The sequence below is a fragment of the Wyeomyia smithii genome, chromosome 3, assembly GCF_029784165.1.
Source record: "Wyeomyia smithii strain HCP4-BCI-WySm-NY-G18 chromosome 3, ASM2978416v1, whole genome shotgun sequence".
NCBI classification, from domain to species: Eukaryota; Metazoa; Arthropoda; class Insecta; order Diptera; family Culicidae; genus Wyeomyia; species Wyeomyia smithii.
The window spans coordinates 234883339-234907890 of record NC_073696.1 but is presented as its reverse complement, the minus strand read 5'-3'; the positions used below and the strand labels follow the sequence as shown (position 1 = coordinate 234907890).

At 37.0% G+C, this 24552-nt stretch overlaps 1 protein-coding gene across 1 annotated transcript in view; it reads left to right on the top strand.

Moving 5' to 3' along the window:
• The first annotated feature begins 11135 nt into the window (after nucleotides 1–11135).
• Nucleotides 11136–24552, top strand: part of LOC129730103 (nuclear pore complex protein DDB_G0274915-like) — a 174983-nt gene continuing 161566 nt past the window's right edge. The window contains exon 1 of the mRNA XM_055689155.1: nucleotides 11136–12489. Within this exon, the coding sequence (XP_055545130.1) occupies nucleotides 12165–12489 (325 nt within the window). The 5' untranslated portion in view covers nucleotides 11136–12164. The remainder of the gene's footprint in view (nucleotides 12490–24552) is intronic.

The following is a 24552-nucleotide window of genomic DNA, read 5'->3' as shown; positions in this document are numbered from 1 at the left end:
AAAAATATCCTTTTTTAAAGACCTCATGTCGGTGGGACGGTTTCAGCGAGAATTGCTCCAATGTTATGCGAAAGAAAAAACATACGATACGCGGTTTCGTAGTGCGAATGTTGGCAGCTGGCATCTTCTCTTCAATTTAGTCAGTTGTGAATTGCAAATAGCAGAGATTTTTTGATGAATGTGAAGTGTAGCTGCTTAGTAGTGTTTCATCACAAACAACCAGTGCAAAACCCACCGGAACGAATTGATCTATTTCAGCACTCTTGATCAGGCTTCTTCCGTTCTCTTGGTTTATTGCCCAAATTTCCTTTTCTACCTGCCAAACCCCTTGGAGAACTAGACTTTCTCTCACACAGAGTGAGTAATTATCCACATTTAGGCGTAGATTATTTCAGTCGCAGAGTTCCTTTTCACTCTTTATCATCACGTGTTAGGGATAAACATTTGCTCTCTCAGTTTAAGAGGGAGTAGTTTTCGTTAGCTTCTCCTTTACTAGAAGAGAAGTTGGCCAAATATCGAAACATTTAGGTTCACATTGAAGCCACATCCCAACCGTTTTCGAATTAATATTATAGGAAGATTCACAACTCACCATGGGTGCGTATTCTGCAGAAAGTTCGATTTTATACTGTTTTTGCCGCACACCAGAGCGATGAGAACGGTAACGCAATGCTCAGTTGGTCGCCGAGCGATTTGTTTCATTTTTCCTGCGTGCGCGAATGCTCTGTCAAATTAGGAGCGTTTTTTCGTCAGAGAAACTATTACTCTGCGCTCTCTCTACAGCAGATGGTGTGATGCACATTGAATGTAAGCTCGTAGTTGTTAAGAGGGAAGAAAACTCTTTCTCTTTAAGATGAAGATGAGCAAAACAAAGCCTGCTCTTAATGTACGGCACCAAACCCTTCACAACTCAACTATTTTATGTTGGTCCAAAAGTTTTCAACTTGTTGATTAACTGACACGAAACCTTTTCATGATGCCTGTATAAGAGCAGTGTACGGCCTTCACGTCGGTTTTTCGAATGCATTATTTAACTCTACCAATCAACTGTTTGCAGTTTATTACTCTTCAGTTGTTTTTGTATATAAGGAATACTACATTCCAACGAAATCTATAATTGAGCGACACTGAGGCAGATTCGTTAGGTGGCGTTTTTTGGGTACAAACGGAGTCAAGTGGTTGTTCAGCCTCTTTTGTGTTTTTAACGCAATGTGATGATGCTCTATCTTGCCAAAACACATACCTACTATCAGCATGGTGTTTTTGCAAAAAAAAAATTCATTACTTTGATCGGTCTTCCACTGTCAATTATTGTTTAGGTTTGCAGGATAGCTTACGCATTCGAAACTGAAACATTTTCCTTTTGAAATGGTTTTATTACTTTACCGAAAAATTTTGGGAGTGAGGAAAATGAGAAGTACAAAATGTAGAGGAGGTAGTTAAAAATACGGAGATAAAATACAAGTAATGATGAATATTGGAAGTACACCCAAAAGTTCAAACTTACATCAACCGATGTGTACTCTCAAAACGCACATCAAATGCATTCGTTGTACTGGTTCCAAAACAGTACAAAAGATACTCTGAAAAGACGCAATAAAGATATGGTTACGCACAGTCCTACTTTTGCGTGTAGAAATTAAAGGAAGTGAAAAATATAAGAGGCAAACAGTAGGATAAGAAATATTGGAAGTGACAAATTAGGAATGGCACCGAAACTGCAGTGTTGACAAAATGCGCGTTAACGACCTTTGTTGTCGATCATTCTCGAACCACATAATAAATCAGTTCAGTTTGGGCCTTCAGCTTACCAACATGTAGCTTTTTTTTAATTCATAGACATACTGAATACGGATTTAAAAGCTGTATTCGATCGTATCGACCACGGAATATTATGCGCTAAATGTGATAAACTAGGTGCTTCAACTGAGATGGTTGCATGGAGTAGTTCGTATCTTCGTGGTCGCAAAACTGCTATTGAACTGGGTACGTTGCAATCTAACTGGTTCTGTAGCGACTCCGGAGTACCCCAAAGCAGTAGTCTCGGACCTCTGCTATTTTCCTTATCGCCGATCTTCTCGCCGATTGGTGTCGCCTTAATCATATGTCGATTAGTATCTCTAACAGGTTTAGGTAACATTATGTCTCGTTTATCAATGAAGCCAACCGACAATTTGGCCTAGTTATGAGAATTGGCAAAGATGATCCTGGTATCATGAGAATTTGTGTTCACTGGTACGTTCCATACTGGAGTTTGCCTGCGCCACGTGGGACCCATTTTACGTGTTTTGGGTCCAGTGTATTGAACGTGTGTGAAAGTTTTCTGTCCGATTCGCTGCACCCTGTCATGAATAAACTCCGATATGCTGCCGCCCTATAAGGATCTCTGTTTGCTGGTTGGTATAGCACCATTTGAAAGACTGGCATCTATTATTGCAAACATATCCTGTCTGCATATCCTGTCAACTGCACTGCCCCTCTCGCCCTCAGCGACATCAGCGACTCCTACAGCTACCTCCACAACGTACTAATTATGGTCTGCATGAGCCCATCCGGCATCTCGCATAGGATTACGATTTGAAAGGACAAAATTTAATTTTGAGCTCTTGACAACTTTGAATTGTTTGTTTGTATTAAGTTATTTGTAGAAAAGTGTGTTCCTGTTATCAAGGTGCTGGGTTTTCATGCCGCTCTAAAACCGCTACATGCTTATTCTAGACGGATTTTCACCGCCATTAACTCATTAAGACCGTGTGTCAGATGAATTCCTGGAAATAAATACCTAGTAATAAATAATTACTTTGAAAAAATTCTGCGGCAGTTAATCGTATCGTTTTTTTAATTTTTTCTTAGTTCATTCATTAAATAATCTTCAAGTTTTCGCGACAAAATTGTTGGAGTAGATTTTACGTTTCAGATTTGCCCAGAAATTTTTGATAGGATGAAATTGTGGGATGTTGGGTGGGTTCGCGGACTGGTACCACATCGATATTTAGCCGCTCCATCTCCTCCAACGACCGTTTCGAGTAGTGAGCCGATGCCAGATTCGGTCAGAACATCGCGTCTTCGCCCTCATGGTATTTCGTGATGAACGACGCAACTTCCGGCTGTACGTACTGTAAGTTTTCCCGTTCACATCCAGTCCGGATCAAAAGAAGAACGGCTTAGACATCCTCTTCTCACTGATTGTCCGCTACAACAGCATCTTCTTGGGGAACTTGGTGTGAGAAATTAACTTCACCTCGGAGCTCATTTTCTTCATGAACCCTTACTAACACGCAGAGAATCCTGAGTAAGAATCCTCGGGATACCTATTAACTCGGTGACGGAATCGTGAAAGGAATCGCAAAAACGATCCGGAGAATTTCCACTCACGATTCTTATTCAAGAATCCTAGAGTCATATACAGGGCATTCCTGAGGATTCTTTTTTCAGGATTCCTTTTCAAGGACGCTCACGAATCCAATGTGAGGAATCCTAGAGAATCTATGCGAATCGTATGTGTTCGTTCGTATTTCAAAAAATTGATTTCTAGGGGAGGCTAAAAATAAAAATACGTACAGTCGCTGAGCAAACACTTTGATTCTGTCTGCAGACTCTGTATATTTTGTAACAAAAAATCCCCTAATTACAGTGTTTAATCCCACGTCACCATTTCATACAACCCTAAGGCTGTATTACCGTGAGATGACTAAGTGACGTAAAGGCCATTTTTTCGCATACGAGTTTTTCATGCCAAGTTGTTTATTATTCGGAGACCTATCTTTTTGTATCTTCCTTTTCGTTGTTACTTATTCGTACGTTGTATAAAATCAAAGAAACAAAGTGACGTAGGCACCCATTTCAATACAAAAGTGGTGAGAAATTCATTCGTTTTTGTGTTTTACTGAAAAACTGGTCACTTGGATCCACACCACAATGTAATATCACGGCAGTGTATGCCTTATAGTATTTTTCAGACGTATAAACTGATGGAGGCAGCAAATAAAAGAAGAGCATCGACTGAGCATTGACTTTTTGGTTAGTGTTCAGTCGGGCTCTTCTTTAATCCTCAAAACAACATCGCAAATGGAGGAAGAGGATAACTCCATTAGTAAGAAAAAGGAGCGACAATTGAGCAGTGACTCTTCAGTTAGTGCCCAGCTGTGCTTGTCAGATGTGTCTTGCATTTCTGTAACGCACAACAGAACAGAGCAATTCGAGAAGTAAAGGGTGATTTTTTAAGAATTTGTTTTTTTTTTTGAAAAAAAAAACGCATAAAAATTTCAAAACTGTAGAAAATCTTTATTTGAGCCGATAAATTGGTTTATGCCATTTGCTTTTTAAAGATAATTTCATTCAAAGTTGGGCACGGCTACGTTTTAAATGGTCCATACGAAAAGTCCAATTTTGGGTCACTTTTTCGAGCATTTCGGCTGGTATCTCGCGAATAACGCGTGTAATGTTGTCTTCCAAGGCTGGAATTGTTGTTGGCTTATCCGCATAGACGAGAGACTTAACGTAGCCCCACAAAAAATAATCTAGCGGTGTTAAATCGCATGATCTAGGCGGCCAATTCACCTGTCCATTTCGTGAGATTAATTGCTCACCGAACACATTCCGCAATATGTCCATTGATTCGCGCGATGTGTGGCACTTTGCTCCGTCTTGCTGAAACCACATGTCAACAAGACTCAGCTCTTGCATTTCCGGCAAAAAATAATCAGAAATCATCGCGCGATAGCGAGCGCCATTGATCGTAACGTGGCGATTTTGATCATCTTTGAAGAAGTACGGACCAATGATGCCTCCAGCGTGTAAACCGCACCAAACCGTGCATTTTTCTGGGTGCATTGGCGATTCTTTTATTGCCTCTGGTTGCTCTTCGATCTAAATGCGGCAATTTTGCTTATTAACATACCCATTTAACCAGAAATGAGCTTCGTCACTGAACACAACTTTTCGGTAAAAAAGTGGATTTTCGGCAAGTTGTTCTAAGGCCCATTCACCAAAAATTCGACGCTGCGGCAAGTCGTTCGGCTTCAATTCTTGTACGAGCTGTATTTTGTAAGGCTTTACACCAAGATCCTTTCGTAAAATCTTCCATGTAGTCGAATAACACAAGCCCAATTGCTGCGAACGGCGTCGAATTGACATTTCACGGTCTTTCACTACACTGGCGATACGGCAGCGATATTTTCTTCTGTACGCACTCTATGTATACGTGTTGGTGGGTCTATGTCCAACAGAGTAAAACTGGTTTGAAATTTCGTCACAATAGCTTGAATAGCTTGCTCAGTAGGTCGATTATGACGACCATAAAATGGTCGTAATGCGCGAAAAATATTTTTCACAGAGGACGAATTTTGGTAATAAAATTCGATAATTTGTAAGCGTTGTTCAGGCGTAAGTCTGTTCATGATGAAATGGCAAACCAAACTGAGTACATTAAACTTTGACAGCTTTTAGAATTCCCGCGTGAACTGTCAAATCTGAATACACGAAAAACCAAATAGCAAAAAAATCACCCTTTATTTCTCAAAAAAATACGGAGCGAAATGGTTCGAACTGGATTATAAAGTTGATCCTGAAACTTATACCATGTTGGGTATCAAAAACAACCGTAAAAATCGGTTGATGGTATACAACAGGGCTGTCCAACGTACGGCCCGCGATAAGTTTTGAAACGCGTTTCACATTTGGCTCACGTGTTGATGTACTCGGATTGGGATTTGTTATGATACAAACTATCTTTGTATAATTTAACCTTATTTAACGTTGAAACTTTTAATCCGTATCGACATTTCAAAAATGAAGAACGACTTCAATAGAGTGGAGGTAGAAAAAAGTAGTTGTCGTTCATCTTTATCAGACGAGAATTTAGAATCGTGTTTGCGGACTTTGGTATCAGATTTCGATATCAATATGGCACGTGTTCTGGAAAAAAGCCAATGGTTTCAAGTTTCTCATTGATTCTCCAAGCTCATGTAATTTTAAAATCTTACAACAGTCCTGTTTTACCATGAGAAAAATTTCAAAAAATCATTGTTTGTTTTCCATATTTGTTATGGCTGTGGCTTGTAAGTTTACTTTTATCATAGTAAGCTTCAACTGGTATCCTCCTTGGCTTTTCTATCTAGAACGGACTACTTTTAAATCAAAATCAAAGTTAACCAGCATGATATTTTAACATATATTTGTACATAATCTAAAAATTAGCTGGAATTTGAAAGTTTTCAAAATTTTGGCCCGACAGCTGTTGTGGATTGTGAAATTTGGCGCGCGTGTCAAAAAGGTTGGACAGGCCTGGTATACAAAATGATGAAAAAAGTGATAGCAAGAAAATCTGCATCCACCAATGTAGAAAAATGCACAAAAATATATGAACAAATTGGTACCAAAAATGTTTTCATTGAAGGAGAGAAAGAGCCAAGTAATCATTCACTGCTTAGTGTGCATTCGGGCTCTTCTTCAATTCCAACCAATTTGCAAGAGCAGTTTGCAAAACATTTTTCCTCCAAATATGCGCGAAATGGCTCCAACGTAATTATTGAATAGATCCTAAAGCATATTCCGTGCTAGGATTAGAAAACAATCGGAAAAACCGAACGAAAATTTTTAATCTTGTGAACAAGATTAAAAAAAATAGTTCAATATTGAATGTTGAGGCAACCAGTGAAAATGTCTCGGTTATTGAACAAGAAATATCAATCACCCCTGCTCAAATGCAGGAGGCAAATATCAGTACAGCTCTTCGCTAGAAAAGGAGCAGTTCAAAAGCCCAATAAATTGCGATGTCAAACAAGACGGCGGGAATTTCGATAACCGATTGCTTTGATAATTTTGATCTGAAAAAAAATTTCTCTGAAATACAAGACGATAATCGAAAAACTAGTTATCAAATGGGACATTTTTATGATTCTGGAGAACGAATAGTCGTGACTCGAGAACAATTCGGATCAATAATAGATAAAAAAAAACGCAAAAATTAATAAGATACGACGAAGGACATAAGCAAAGAAACTGCTGTCCAGATTTGAATCATCAAATCAAGTATACAACGTATCATGACCTACTACGTCATCCAAACAAGACGTGTGTGGCAACTTTTGAAGGTGTTCGAGATGAAGTTCCAATCTCGAAACAAATAAGAACAATAAAAGTTTTGCTCATTGCATGTTTCATACATGCAAAAATTTCATCTTCATAGCGACATTTAGGAAGGTGTTCAATGATGATATTGGATTTAAAATTCTTCATAATAAGGAAGGATTCCTTCACACAGAAAAGCTTGCACCTTATATGAAAGGTAAGAAGCGAGCAGAAGTTAAGCAGCAAATGCTTGACACAGTGCGTCGGTTGTTTATGCAACAAGTACAGCAAACAATCCGGCAGCACATGAGTTTTTGACGAATTGCTTCAGAGGCCAACAATCACCACTGCTTTTGAAACCTAATAAAAATTGATGTCTTGAAAGAAAACATGCTGGTAAAAGCAACAGTACCAGTGGGGTAAAGAACCGCAGGTCTCTCGTCGTCTATGATTGCAACGGTACTATTCTATTCGTACATTTCAGCGGTACTATTCGTACTGCAGCGGTACACTTTTGCTCGTGCATTTATATTCGTGTACAATCGAGGAAAAACTGCAATGCTACTGTTGATGGTGATTGAAAGTTTATCTCAGAAATATGATTACCATAAATTACTCAACAACAATTGTAAATTTTTGCCACGGATATTTATTTATTTTATCTTCGATATTCACTAAACAATCGTGACCGGATAGTAGAGTAAATTCCCAAATATACACATTTATAGAAGAGTAAGAGCCTGCGGATGCTTGTGAATTTTTGGTTTATTTACTAAGATTCATTCAGAATCTCTTTTTACATTTCAAAATTGTTAGATGATACACTGGATTCTTTTTGTACGCGTAAAAAAAGAATCTCGTAAAAGAAGTCGCGTAATTTTCGTGTTAAAAAAAGATCACGTCGTTTTGATAAAATTACCCGCCACGTGTAAAAAAAATCGTTTAGAATAAAATTACGTAAAACAACCGTGTAAAAAAAGAATTCAGTGTATATTACTATTCTAAGCTTTACCGTATAAACGTATAATCGTATATTAGCTGTCTTCGTAACACAGCGAATGTAGTTGTAGGCAAATGAAAAAAATTGTCAAGCAAAAAACATTGATTGCTACGATCTTATGCTTGAACTAATTAATAATTTTGTTTAACATATCTTCTTATGTTTGCCAATTAATGAATTTTCGTAAGGGCTTCCATATTATTTTAACCCTTTCCCGCTCATGGGTGACTCTAAATCACCAAGAATTATAATCATCATATCTTGACATAAAATAGTTTGTTGTGCTTACGATTGTTCCATAAACTTTTATATGCTGCCTCAGAGCATCACTGGGCATTTTCTTCAAAATTCTACAGTTGACAGTAAATTTAGTTAGTCTACAAAGTGTTCAGCTTGAATTTTCTTGTGAAGCTATAAATTTTAATGATAAACCTTGTGGGCGGAAGAGGGTTAAAAGTATGATCCATATTATGGAATTGATCATAGTTAAATAAGATAAAACTATTCATTATGATAACGTAAGTATTATTGGATTTGGTTTTTGAGGATATAGAGGTAATTCTGACTTTGACGCATTACGAGGAATTCTTGGTGCTTCTTTAACAAGCACATTATGCTTGTGCCTTGTCAAATACATGTTGTTTGCACGAAAAAATACTACAGGCGTAATATCGCCAAATATAAACGATATTCTTTTGAGTGTTTGGTTAATATATTCCAAAAATTGATTTCCAGGAGAGGCTGGAAAAAAAAGTACAGTCGCTGAGCAAACACATTGATTCTGTCTGCAGACTCTGTATATTTCGTAACAAAAAATCCCCTGTTTAGCCCTTGACAGAGCAGCAAGCTCGACAGATAGAAGAAGAGAAAGATTGTTCGCTTTTTTGCAAAAGCGCTGAAAAATATCCACGCTGGGTTTGACTGCCTATGGATTTAACAAACCCAATTTGTAAGTACTATCTGAAAATCAAAATTTTCAGAAATTCTGAATGCATCAAACTAAAGAAAATATTTTTCTGTTGTATGAAAATCATATATTATTTTTTTATTCTGCGATATCATCTAACGAACGCAATCCAATGAGATTGATATCCAAATACTGCAGATGATGGAAGAACCCTTTATGTACTGATTTGGCAACTTCTTTTTCAACAGGCCTGTAGATATTGAGCGATTTTATCAAATCAAGGTTATTGTTTGCAGACATCCTTCTTATGCTTCTATTTATACTTCTTCGCGATGTCGAATAGGCCCTTCAGTGAATCAGAGAAATCTTATCTCATTTCTGTTTCACTCACATTCTTACCTTTTTTTTTGTAAGCTTTACCAAATGTTGAAATATTTGTAGTTCCATGATGCCATGATGATCACGAAATTACAAATTTTGAGAATTCTTCGAGAAAAAAGCATAATTTGTTAGAATCATGCCTGCTTGTGGACTTTGTGTTTATTGAAATTGGTAATTACAGCTTAGAGAAAGCTCACTAAACTGTGTTGTTTATTTTTTGAACTGGTTAATTATGGAGAAAGAATTCATTTAAATGCTGCCTACTTTTAAAACAATCCAACATCACACAAAAAGTATCGAGCTGTAGAGACAATAATTAATTTTCATCTTTTATATGATACATAATTTACGCTAAACAAAGAAAGTCCTTTGACAAACTCAACCCAAAAAAAACGTTCTCTCTAATTCAATGCATCAACCAACTACTGCGAGCTCTCTTTGTTCGTGAACGCTCAGGATATCGTCGCTCCGAACCCATTTGTATAGAATGAAAGAGCTAAAATGAAAAGATTGAATAAATGATGATCGGTACATAGGTACAGGTTTATTCTACCTCGCTCGGCACAAAACTGGTCAGCGGCCACTCACGCATACACTCGTAACATCCCTGTTTTTGCATGGAAATTGTATGAAGTTGCATCATTCTGAAACATGTTATCTAACGATTTAAATTTCATCAAAATTAACATAATTTTTAGGTAATTAAAACCTATTTATTATAACGACAAATAGCTGAAAATCGGTTATCAATTTTGAACTTTTTAATTCATTGAATCAACTGGCTTAGCAGTTGTAAGTGCCTCACTAGCGTTTTTTTCTTTCCTTTTTTTTTCTATCCTTTGTGCACCCAGTATAGGCACGACAGCATGCAAGTGGTATCATACTTCCACCTTCTTCCATATACTCCTACTCTTTCCCCTGCTTTGTGTTGTATTTTCTGCCTTGCCCAGTCGGTGCTGTGCTAGTGAGTGAGTAAAGTGTACGTATTGATCCTCGCAATCGCAACACTTCCTTCTTTGCTGATCACTGTGTGAGAAGGAGGCACTCACTGCTGATAGTGCACTGTTTACACGATCACCGCTGCTTGCCTGGCTGCCTGCCGCTGGCAGTGATGCTGGAGTTTAGGTTGTTCTTGAATTAAAAGCTTTCAACAATATTTCATTCAAAAAATTTACCATTTTCGAACAGTTATTCCATTAGTTCGATATTTTTGTGAGTCGTTAGTCCCTTAGATACTGACTGTACGGTCAAAGAAATATTAACTTAATTTTTCTAATCCTGAAGACATTATTCTATCTGTTACCTGTCCGAAAAAATCAAATAGGATTTTTACGATCAGACTCCATACCGGACTCTACCCGTTTCGATATCGATTGCCCAAATTGAATTGATAATCAACTGAATTAAATTGGTTCATCTTAACAACATAAAAACCTCACAGAATTACAAAAGATCTAAATTTCATCTAATTTCTGCCCGCACTGCCTTGATCGGTAGCCCTTGGAACAGCTAGATCCTGAACTGATCACCAACACATTTATCAGCACATCAGGTTCGGTTTGTTGGCTCAACTGCTCACACTTAACCTATCAGCAAGCGTAGCGCAACGTCGTCGCCACTCACCTCGCATCGAGTGTCTTGTTGTTTACATCGCTCACGCTCTGCGTCTTCTAGCTCAGCGCTCGAACGACGATGACGACGGTCAGCAGCAGTAAGCGAGAGCGAATCAAGCTGCACTGCTTTGATCGCATGTGGACCGTATGATGCACAACACATCGTTATACGTACGTAGCGTGTGTTCCTGCTAGCGGTAGGTGCAGGAGAATACGAAAGAACAAACCAAAACACACGCTTGTTGCTGTTGCTGCTGCTGCTGCTGCTTCTATATGTGCACTCGAGAAGGCGCGATCCGATACGGCAACTGCGGCTCGCAGCTCAGCCAACCAGCTCAGTCAGTGGTGCTTTAACTGTGCGACGATTTAGACGTGATTTAGAATTTTTCCTACTCGCGGCCTCTAGCAAGCCGATCATCGGACTGAAAGGGAAACAAAACGCCGTTTGTTTTGTGCCGTTGTGTGTTCTTGATCGTCCCGTCGAACTTACTGCCACCGGTGTTTCGGTGTTCTAGTGGCTTCCTCCTCAGGGCCAGAGAAGCCAAAGTTAAGAGTAGTGACGAAAGCGAGGATCGACTCATGGTTACTTTCTATGGTGGATTCAGATCGCGATTGGAAAAAGCTAAAGTCACGTTTGAAGCCTTCCTACTGGAAGAACGATCGGTGTTAGATTTGTTTTGGCGCGCGTGTACACGTGTGAGCAGTGATAGTTGTAAGCCCCCGGGGCAACAGTAGAAGTTGTGCTCTATTCTGTGTGCCGGGATTGGAAGCTTACGCGCCGGACACACGGCGTACGATCAAAATAGAAAAGAAAGCGTAGCCCCTTTTGGATATACACCGCCGTAGTGTGACGGTGAATGCAATTGGTTCATTGAGATCAATTGAGATCAACCGCGCCAGTGACTGACTGGAAGGGCTCTGAAGAAGTGCAATTGTGCAAAACGAAAAAAAAGAACAAAACAAAACGAGAGCAATAACAATTGAGTGCAATTGGTTGGGGTGCGTAGTGAAGTTTACATGAAAATGAATTTTCATCAATTTATGAAAAGTCCCGATTGAGATTACGCAAGCCAATCTGTCCACTCAGGAAGGTACTCGTACTGTGATCTACGAATACACTGTTTTTGTTCCCACGGGAAGACCTTTGTTTCGAAGTGTGATAGTGGTTGCAAACTCGCTCAACCCGACCAAGATGGCGATACCGTTTCTGCAACCCGAAGAGGACGAAAGTGCCCGGCAGCATGGCAGTGCCGGAGTGCCACCGGCCAGTACCGGAAGTACCGTTGGTGGTGGTGCCGGCACTAGTAGTGCCGGTATTGCTATACCAAGTGCCAACGTGAACGCACCGGTTCCCATGGTAGCCACCGGTTCGCCCCCGGTGGGACCGATACTGGTGCCGGGGTCACCGTCCCCCAGTGGGACAACGACCGCCGTGCAGACGCCGCTGTTTGGTCCGATGAACGGCGATCATCTAGTGCAGCTTTTCTACGAGGCGCTCTACCGCTACTCACGAGGAGGTAAGTCGAACAGATAAATAATTTGCTCGATGATGATGCCGCTGCGCGGTGGGTTCTGATTTGTCATTGCGTTTAATTTGGTTCTGTCTTTTGCGCCAGGATTTATTAGGAAATTGTGAATCGTTATTGTGTTTAACAGATATAATAGGCGAAGCAATGCTCTCCACATTGCATTGGCTATGTCTTAAGAAAATGGGAAAGTATAATGGTGCGAAATGGTTTAAAATATGGATCGTACATTCAGATCATAAAAGACTAAAAGAAAAATATGGAAAAAAATGTTGAATAGGAATTTTATGTAAACCATCCAAACACAACTGTTCCTAAGAAGCTTTCAGCCTGATGTTTGCTCTATGTATCAAAAATAATGTGCGTATCGATTTAATGTCGATAACACGATAACTTTTCTTTCAGAGTAAACAGAGTGAGATCGAGTCTAGAAAAGCAAATATGCTCCGTCAAATTAAGATCCCTTATTTGTCATTAAATAGCATCCAAATTATAAATTCAAGCTTAATCCAGTGTTAAATTAAAAAATTCTCTAGGCTAAACATGCCAAACAATCTGAAATTACGCAAAATTTATTGCATTTTTTTATTTCAATGAAACTCAACACACATATTTGACTGAGCAAACGGAGTTATTTTCTATCGTTTCCAACTAAGATTCGAAATAGCTTGAAAACGGGTGCATGTAAAAGTTAACCATTAGATTATTTTTGATTGGAAATGTCTATTCAAGTTTTTGAAAACCATTTGAATATGTATTATTATTTTGAAAAATGTTGAAATTGATTTTTTTTTAATTTAATCTTCAATAAAAATCTAATCTTTCATTTCTTCAAAAAGATTCGGTATAGCTACAGGTTTCATTAAAAAAGCATTAGAAATAAATTCAACTCATATTCTTGGAAAATTCATTATGGTTGTTTTCCTACACAGTGAAAAAAAAAATTTCTTCAGCAAAATCAATTATAAATAGGGTATCGTATCATAAAAATGTACCATGCTTGGGACAATTTTTCATATGCGAGATTTTATACTATTTTACTAAAAGTTGTTTCAAATATCTACCGGTACAGGTCGGACTCGATGATATATAGTCTCCGACACTAATCGAATTTTATATAAAATCGAATCAGAGAAAAAAAAATGTTTTATATTTATTTTTCATAAATGATTTGTTGTTTTTGAATGAATAAGAATTTTATTTTTGATTCATCCCCCTAAAAGTCAGAAAACACATTTCTTACAAAAAAAATACATATCTTGTTATTCCTGACGTGAATGCAGTCAAATGTAAAGAAAAATTATTTGAAAAAAAAATTAAAAAAGTATATGGGTCATTCCATACGAAGTGTACACCCACTTGGACACGACCATCACAGATTTTGCTCAAACTTGGGGGAATTTTTCATCTACTGTCTCTTTGGAAAAATCCCAATTTTGGTGTCGATTGGGATTCTCCCCGCTCTTTAGGACCCCCCTCTTTATTGGAAAGTCAAGCAATTTTTGTCAAAAATCTCTTTTTTCTTTTTCTTACAATCCATAGACGTCAGATGTCCGAAAAATACTGATTGATGATTTTTGAAAAAAGTAAACGTTACGTAAAATTTGCCGAGAAATACGATGAAACCATCGAATTAAAAAAAATAGCTGCATTTGCCGAAAAATGCAAATTTAGCTTTAAACTACAAAAATAATCTATCTGGCAAAACTTCCGGTCAAAAATTATATTTTTTCTGGATTCCTTGGTTTTTTTTTCTTTAAAGTTCATCCATCAGTATTTTTCGGACATCTAAAGTCTATAAATTGTAAGAAAAAAAAGGTTTTTTCAACAAAAATTGTGTAACTTAGCAATAAAGAGGGGGTCCTACAGAGCGGGGGGTATTCCAATCGACAACAAATTTGGGATTTTTCAAAGTGACAGTAGATGAATGATTCACCCAACTTTGAGCAAAATCTGTAATGGTCGTGTCCAAGTTTGTGCTTTTTCGTGGTCACTTCGTATGGAATGACCCAAATGTAGATTTGTCAACTTGTTTGTATTTAATTTCTCAAATTTTTAAAAATCAAACTTGAATTTTTTTTATTTTTGAAATTATTTTTATTCAGGTATCATCAAATAACTTTTCCAGAGGATGTTCAGAAAATTATCTATTAGTAAAAAAGTTTTAAAAAATGATCTATTTTCAAACACAATTCGCCCTTACGATTGCTACCAAGCCTTGTTTTCAGGTACAGGTCGGACTCGATTATATAGTGACTCCATTATTTATTGACTCAATTATATATGATTCGATTATATATAATTTTAGACTCGATTAAAAAAATTTTTTCTTTAATTTCAAATATGACTTATCTCGAGCTAATATATCGTAAGAGAATATCTACAAAAAACGTAACGCTTGAAAAAAATATATTGAGGTTTGGCCTTTAGATTGTTCGCTATCGTAGTCAAAAAATGTCCAAACATTCAAGAACTGCCCTTTCCTTATTAACTCAGAAAAATTTTTACGCAGTCGAATACTAATTTGGTACGCAAACTTCGCATAATGAAAATCTTAGTGTATATTTTTCCGAAAGACAAAATCATTATCTACAACTTTGCCGATTACATTACACTGATCAAACAAACCGCTCTGGCTGTAAATAAATTGGTAATACCAAATACCATTTTTAAATAGACTTTTTTCAGAAATACTCAAAGCACAAAACGACATTTGTGTTTCAGTCAAATCAAAAAAGACAAAATAAATATTGAAATTGGCACATTTGTTAAAAGTTAACTCTATTTGCAGTAAACAGAAATAAAAATTAAAAAGTACTAATTTTATATTAAAGCTTTCATAATCATTTTTAATATTTTTTTTAAAGAATTACCTCCTCAGTAAATATTTTTCTCCACATCTGCGATCTATTTTACTGTTTAAAACTTTGCCGAAAGCACATTTTCAACCTAACGCACCATTTTTGAACACTGGCTCCAGCACATTACGAGAAGGCAGTTTTTATCTGAATCAATAAAATAAATCAGTTCCGTATCGGAAAAATTCGAAAACAAAGACAAAAAATTAAATGATAGCTAGAAAGACGCGGAGAAATATCGAATTAACATAATGTGAACCTATCATTGAAATAACAACGGTTTAATAACCAATGAGGATAAAAGCTATGTTTGTTACAAAGCAAAAATTGAATCCCAGATCTCTGGTGGTACTAAATCTTTGAAAATACTTAAAAAATCTATCTAAATGTATCTCTCATACAACCCTGCAAAACACGATTTGTATGATGACGCTGCATTTCAGTTACTTTTTCAATGGAGACGCATGGTAGTTCTGGTGGTCTTTGAAGATTAAAAAAATTCTATCTCCAAAATAAAAATATGCCTCTGTGTAAATTTGATATTACATGCAAAATTTGCTGAAGAATAAAAAAAATCAAACGATAGAGTCTCCTGGGTCTCAAACCCATCAAACCAGAAGAAACGGTTTGTTTATCAATTTTGTGTTTTGCGTCTCTTGCTTCGATCACTGCAGGCAGCAAATCCTTTGCTTGGATAACCTTGAAGTTTCCGATCAAGTTGAAAGTTCCTCCGCCAACCACGCTGGTGGCCTGGGTTCGAGCCACCAACACTGAGGCGAAAAATCTCTGGGATCACGCCTTCCATCGCATGAGGAAGTAAAGCCGTTGGCGCCGGTCCGTTATTCAACGGGTCGTAGGTTAGGGTCCTGGATGGAGTCGCCTCCCCGGGTGTCGGTGTTTGGCACAACAACAGTGGCGTAACTAGACCGACGGCAAATAAGCGAGAATAAAAAAAAGTTGAAATTTCATGGTTAAGCTCAACCAATTTTGTAATCTTTCGAAGCTGTCGATTTTTAGTTTACTAACCTTTGAAACGACCTAGTTGCCATCTTAGAGATCGAGTGTTTCTTGAAGGATATTTGCGGGGTTTCTTCAAGTTTTTCCTCCAGAAACAGAAACTTCTTATCAATCGGATGTTCAGAGCATTGCTCAAATAACATCAACATAGTCATATTGAATCATATTGATTACGCGGGTTATTTTTGGGCGATTATTTTCACACGGTATCAACGGTTCAGTATTTATGTATTTATAATATTTATTACTGAACTAAAGACAACTGTCTTTTGTGTTCTCGTTCTGAAACTAGCAGTAGGAAGGAGTACAAAAGAAACGAACATTCCATCAATTCAAAGCTTTACAATAAATTATTAAAATAATAAATTATTGAATTATTAAATTATTAAAATACTCTACACATTCCCTCTTAAAACCTATTTTTAAGCTGGTAGTTTGTAAATTATTTGGAATAGAATTCCATAATATTATTCCTCTTACAAAAATGGAGCTACTACAGTAGGAAGTTCTACAGCGTTGGACATTAAACTTTCTACCCCTTTGAGTACTTGGAATATTGAATTTTGACTGAAGGTAAAATGGAGTTTTGTTAAATACAATATTACGAAGCAGTACATGAGTCCGGTACTTTTCAAAATTCAAAAAAGAACAACCGAGCAGCGCAGACTGGTAACGTGACACATGTGAGAATCGGCTTAGGTGATAGATAAATCTGATACAGCAATTTAAAGCAACCTTCAAACGATTTAGACAATGTGCAGTGGCTTGCGTGAAAATAAAATCACAAAAAACAAAATGCGGGCCCTCTAGTGCCCAAGTTAATTTTCAGATGGACTTCGAAAAAATCACAATGAATCTTTATAAACATTTTTTAGGTGTTGATTGAAGCTTTTTAGAGGTGTAACTGAAAACAGTCTGAAGGCGGCACTGGGTACTAGAGGGTTGAACTTTTGAACAAAATTAATTTCGTCTCGGGGTTCAGAAAATACGTCTTAAAACGGAGTGATCTCAACGAGGTGTACACTTTTCCGCACTGCTTAGAGATGTTTTCTTGTATCGTTACTATTAAGCACTGTTACACTTCTCAAGTAATCAATCTCACACACCCATCTAGAAAAATTTGTGGTTTTGAAACATTGCGTTTCGAACGGGAAATGAAAATTATTTGCGTTTTGTTAACGTTTAAAACAAGTGAATTATTTTTTGCCCAAATTGTGACATCAGATAAGTTTTATTTATTAATTCAGCTATTGGAAGATTCTCGGAACCTGAGCATTCAAAATAGAGTTGGACGTCTATGGGTAACCAGTGGTAGATCGTCAATATAAAGCGAAAATAATAAGGGACCAAGCACTGAACCTTGTGGTACTCCTGAACAGATTGCCAAAGGCTCAGAAAGAATATCATTTACATATACTCTCTGGTATCTCTATTGCAAATAAGAACGAATAAGCTCCATTGCGTTTTGAGAAAAGCCAAAAGTGTTCATCAGCTTATTGCACAGGTTTTTATGAGATATTGTATCAAACGCTTAGGAAAATCCAACAAAACCAGAACAGTAGCAGAACTCTTATCGAGAATGAACCCAATGTCTTCACAAACCTTAAGCATCGTCGTTTTGGTACTGTGGCCTGATCGATAGCCTGACTGACATGGATGCAATAGATTTTCGTCATTAGTGTATACTAGAGTGGGGAAAAATGATCGATTTTCCAGAACCAAGTTTTTTTAATTCCTTTTGAGGTCCCAAACAATCCTAAACTTACCTGAACTTGATTGGTTTTGTCTCCGCTTGGCGCATTGCATTTCAAATTTGTATGAAAATTCATATGGGAAAACTTACTTTTTTGCATTTACCTTTCTTTAGAGCTCAATAATGATCTAATAATGCACTACATTATGTTAAAGTATAGTATTTTAGATGCCTAACAACTTTGCAGAAGACACTGTAGAGCTAGAATGTCCCTAAGAAGAGCAATAGCTGTTCAAAGTTGAGTGAGTCGATTTAAATGCAGAAAATCTTGTTTTCTGCCAACATTACCAACGTACCGGCGCCAGTAGGATTCCCATCAGAAATGACCTGCCGTAACGAGTTTATACACTCAGCTGGATCAAACAAACAAATTCAGGTCAATATTCCAGGCATAGGTAGAATCTACAACGTGTTTCAGAGGTTACTTCTGATGGAAATCTGACTAACGCCGGTACACTGGCAGTGTTTGCAGAAAAAATGATTTGCAACATAAATTTTGACATACTCAACTTTGAACAGCTCCAGTATTTTTTTGGGACACCCTAGCTCTTTGATGTCTTCGGCCAAGTTGTTGGGCATCAGAAAACCTACCATTTGAAGTCATGAAACCTATGGTTTGAGCCACTTTGACCTCTTTAGAATGGAAAATGTAAAATTGTTGGCTTCTTCATACAAATCTCCATATAAATTTTAAATGCAATGCGCCAAGCGGAGACTAAACCAATCGACTTCCGATAAATTTAGGATTGTTTGGGGCTCTAAATAGAACAAAAAAACTTGGTTCTGGCTTTCTGCTATCAATTTTCGTTTTTTCCATATAACGATTCTCCACCCTAGTGTATACAGTATGTAACTTGGTTTTTCAAAATTCTCTCAAATGCCTTAGACAACTCACATAGAATAATAGCTGGTCGCATGTTTCTTTACTCGTAGATTTTTTCTCAATCGGTACCACTTTAGAAACTTTCCACTGACTAGGGTATGAATTACTTATAATAATTTGGTTGAATAAATTGCATATTGGTTTTAATAATACTGGTATAATTGCTTTTATAAATTTGACAGGTATATTGTCAAGACCAACTGCGTTGGAGTTTACCTCGTAAATTGCATTTAAAATGTGGTATTCTGAAACGGGGCTAAACTTGAATCTATCTAATAAAGTACTGAAGGGTATCGGGCTTATATGATCTGTATCAGAGAAACAACTTACTAATCGTCATTTTGATTGATTTCATCCGGCGTTGAGTAAGTGTTTTGAATGTCATTCTTCATTTTTATCCCAAGTGAATCAAATTGCTTCTAGATGTCACTTGAATCTAGCTCACTCCACAATCAAATAAGTAACCCTATTGCGCAAGCGTTTGAAAATTCCATGTAGGCTTTCTAGTTTAAACGTTTTTCATTTTTGGTACGCTATGTTTCTATCTACAATTGCTTTGGAAATTTCAGGATTGTACCAAGGATTATATCTTGACCTTCTTTTAAACGTTTTCAGGCGAACGCTTTGATTATAAAGTTGTCTAATGTTATGTTATTGAAAGAAATCTACAAGAATTGTGGAATCTATAAGTAAATCTAATAAGAAGTAAAGTAGGTGAAATTAACTAAAAATTAATCATGAAAACAAGCTTTTGTGTATCCAACCAATGAATATTTTTAATTTATTTGTTCCAAAATTTCTGTTATTTACAATTAATAGGCGACCTTTGTTGAAAAAGGAACAGAAAAACATTCAGAATTGTATACCGATACGAGTCAAGCTCGCTGTGATTAAATTTCTATTGAGAAACTAATGCTAAAGCTCAAAAATATAGCAAAATCATTACAAAAAAAGTATTTTACTAATTTTCAATGAATTTATATTTTGAATGCACGCATAAACGCATTTCATATGTTTTGGTTTTATATAATTTTTCACATATAATTTTCCATATATGCATATATTTACTTACGTATTATTATTTTTAATCGTATCTATTTATTGAATGGAGTTTTTTAACGCTATTTTTTCAAATTACGTGGTTTTTTATACGCGTATTTTTTCAACGCTGTAAAATTAACCGCGTAAAAATACCCCTGTGTATATTTATATTTTAAGATTTGAAAATCCCAAAAATTTCACTGAGAAATAGCAACGTATTTTTTCAACTGTGGAAAATGTTTTTTTTTCTGAAATCGCGTATGATACTGAGTATAAATAAGTATTTTCGAGTCAAACATGCATAAGAAAATTCACCTGTTCGTTTTTCTATCAACTTGGAATTTCAATACCAGACGAGTTCGCTCGAAAAATGGTGTTTAAGTATAAAGACAATTCTCGTTCTAAGTCAGCTCTGTGTGTGAAACTGTGTAGTGTATTTGAACTGCTTCCTGAAGACGTCTTTATCGATATTTTTGTTGCGTGAATGAAGAATATTTCTTGCATGGTTTTTAAGGTCGTGTCTTCAGACACCACCAGAAACTAAATTGCTTCCAGAAATTGAACATTATTGGAAAAAGAGTTTAAACTGGATATAATTGTAATCAAAATCGATGTATTGATATAACACTTTCTGATTAACAAAAGTTCACTTCAACCGGAAAATTAGATAAAGATAGATAGATAAAAACCAAAACAGAAACCTTTTTTCAAGCACCACTCATCTTTTTTTTACGTTTAAACGATGATTATGTTTATGAAAATGTAAACACTCTCTTCGAGTAGGCACTCAATGATGTTTTACGAACCCAATCCTGTGACCCAAACATCAGCAAAGCCGCACCTTTGCATACATATCTCACAAGTAGGAACCAGATTTATTGTGGCAAAGTCCCGCTATCACGGGCTCGAAACCAAAATGTCAACAACAGCGGTAGGTACTTGATTATCATACCCTTCTCGTGGATTCTACGTTTTTTCAGACCCGAACACAGTATCATCACCGTTCGCGTAGTTTACTCTCTCGCTGTTTGCAAGTTAATTTATTCGATATACGAGGTTCACTCTCCGGTGCAGTTGGCTTCCTCTTTTCCAGCGTGACTTTCGTTCCGTAAATATTTACAATCGGCTATCAAACAGTTGCTAGCGCGACTAATAATAAACACGGCTGGGAGCGGCTGGACATCATCGTTGATTTTTCGCACTTCAATTCTAGGACAATCAATGCGGTGGTTATGTGGCAATTCGATAACTGCGAAGCACAGTTCAGTAGGTATAATACCCCTTCCGATCCAGCGTTTTACAACTCAAGTCTTCGAAGTTTTCAATTATCCTTCGAAATGGTAATAAACCAAGAAGAATAGTTTCCTTTATAGCATCTCAACTATACAACTGTTTGTTTAAAAACTTTTATCGCAGATAAAAGTTAGAGCCAGTTGAAGCATTTCTTTTGGTTTGATGGTTTTCGCTTTCGTGCTTTTGAGCAGCGAATCTCGGGGTAAAATATTTGCACAAGAGCAAGTGTCACTATTTTTATTTCCTCCGATTAAGTACGAAAAAAATGGTGACAAAAATGTCGCAATCACTGCTGGCAGGGCCACTGCACCGTTTAACAAACATCACACTAGCGCTAAGCTAGCCGGGGCTCATTTGTTATGGCAGAGTGCACCGAACAACGAAGAACTTGCAATAACGATGGAGGCTGATGATTGCGCGCGTGAAAAATGATGCCTCGCGAGCCCGACCCACCGAGTTTAGCACGCCGGCAATGGGTTGTGGGGTGAAAAGTAACTCGACGGTGCGAGGGGAAACTAGAGAAAATAAAGAACTATTTGTCGTACGTATGGTGAAGTGCGACTTTCGATCGCTCATTATTACCGCACTCGGGACGGGGGTTGCAATAACTTATGACAGTTTATAATAGGGTTTAGTAGTATACCAAGCCGTAGTCGTCGTCGCCGTCACCAGCCAGTAGTATGAGCGAACACAAAAGACAGAGCACTGACTCCGTGTCGATTGGTGCACCACCAGTAGCAGCAGCAAAGCCAGCCTGCCTGGGCCCACCCGAACAGGCGTTAGAATAAGGGAACGGGGCGGGAACGACGGCACGGGCGGTGCCTTGTGGTGTATATTAAGTTTGCGAAGCTGAAAACTATTCGCGGTTTCTGATGGCGTTGACGACCGGTTGACTGGTTTGAAGTGCACTGTGAATCTAGAGTCAAGTTGAACTTCAAGGGCAAACGGGTATCGTAATGGTGTGTAGTTTTCCGCCTGAGGGCGCCCTTAGTAGCCAGAGTAGCGGCAGCAGGGTGTCGGACGAGGGGATTGATTCAAGTGCCTTAATTGATGGTTGGATTTGAAAAGGTTTCGACCGATGAAATTGCTAAGTAAGGGCTTTTTTTTGTTAGAACAAACAAAATTATGCTTGAGATTGGTCAATTGACCTAGCACCTAATCCTGAGAGCTGCGCTCTGGATTGTGTTCTTAGTATGATTTTTTTATTTGAAAGGCTTGGAACACAAAGGAGCTGCATAATGGAAATTAAACCAGACGGCAATAAACTTTTACTGTTGTACTTAATTTTGTTAAATTATTCTGTATATTCTATCAGGTGGTGATTCTATTCGTTGGAATGGCGTAACACTAATTGAATGCACACTTTTATCGATCATTATGGACACTTCAAATGAGTAAAACATAAAAAGGTGACTGTATTGAATCATTCTGTTGTCCCGTTTTGATGTATTTTGTAATTTTTTTTGGTCAATTTTTTTACGTCACTGTTGTTGCTATCGTCGTGCGTCGTGCCTCAGAAGTTTTTCAGTATTAAGCAATATATTGTATAAGGAGCAATTCAGATTTTTTGAAGCCTTTAAGTAAATTTTAATTGCAGAATTAACATTCTTATTACGTTTAGACTATTACTGATTGCGCAAACATGGTCAAATGATCAATTATCCTGAATGATGATGCTCATAATATTACATTACATTAGATACATTCGATCGAAACGTAGGACAGTGAGCATAGTTCTATTCCATTTCTAAGTCAGAATTTATCAAATTATTATATACTAAATTGTAGATGAGTATTCGCTTTTTTACTCTAGATTCCATTTCGTCTTCGGTCATGTAGCAGATTTGATTGCTTAAACTCTAAAATCTCTCCCAGAGCAGAATAATCTGAAAATACACAAAAAATGAATCAATCATTATTTATTCGCATGTAACCAATAATTATTCGTATGTAAATTTTCACACGTATTTGACTCAGCAAACTGAGTATTTTTCGCGGGTGGATACATTTTTCAAACTCAAGAGTAATTCTCTAAAAGGGCGTAAAAATTTTGCCATAGGTTCTACTCAAAGCATTGCAGGTCAATAACCTATATTTCAGTTTACAATAAACAGAGTTGAATTTTTTCCTAATTTTTTTTCAAGGAAATCTGAAGTTATTACAATACAGTTGATAAAAAGTCCAAGATGTAAAAATGAAAGAACATTCTTTTATAGAAAAACTTCAGTTTCGGCATTTTTCGAAATATTTGAACTGCAATGATTTTTTAAGATTTGGGGGGAGAGGGGGTCTGAAATCTATGTTTTTAGCGTAATGTAATTTGTGTACGGCGCCTAAGCTATAAATTATATCTAAAAAAGGGTGAATTTTCTCTTCAAATTTATTTGTTCTTGATTATTTTTGGCTTACACTTGAACAAAAAAGTTGTCTGGAAGGGCAACACTGCCTTCAAAGGTGCAGAGTCAATCCTGCATCGGCTCGTAAAAAACTAACTTTAGTGGTGTGGGATTACGGAATCACGTGTGATAGTGGAAGTGAACACTAAAACGATGCTGCTAAAGATAAGTACATATAGTGCACATGCGGGGGGTAATTTAAAAGTGATCTTTTTGTTACTTCCAAAATTGAACTTCATGCATAGAAAGTGACAATCAAAAAGAGCGTCATTTGCTTTCCAGATGAAGGCTTGCATGAAAGCTTATGTGCAGGTCCAAGTGGACAGGCAGTGCTGCCTTTTCCACCGTGAATGGAGCAAATGCATTACAAATAAATGCCTTTTTTTTCTTTTTTTTGTTCATATTTTTTAATTTATCATTAATATTTTTATTTTTTTTTAAAGGGGGGATTTGTTAGTGGCTCAAGTATTTATGATAAATATTAGTAAATAATGAGTATGTGTGTCCAATTACAAATGGTGACTTCTCAACACTGTTAGAAATTTGTAATTTTAATTGTTAGGATTTGTTTGCTTTCGCAATTAGGACTTATCATTCGTAGGAATTTAAACCTACTTGTCAGAAAAGGGGTAGTAAACTTACAACTAACTTATTGGCTATAAAGAGAGCTTATCGTAGCAATTGAGGATTGCAACGATTTTTGTCGAAAATTGTTAATAATTTTATTTGACATAGCTTCTAATGGTTCAACACCAGTAAGTCTATGTAATTCGAGTGTACCAAACCAAGGAGGACGCTTCAAAATCATTTTCA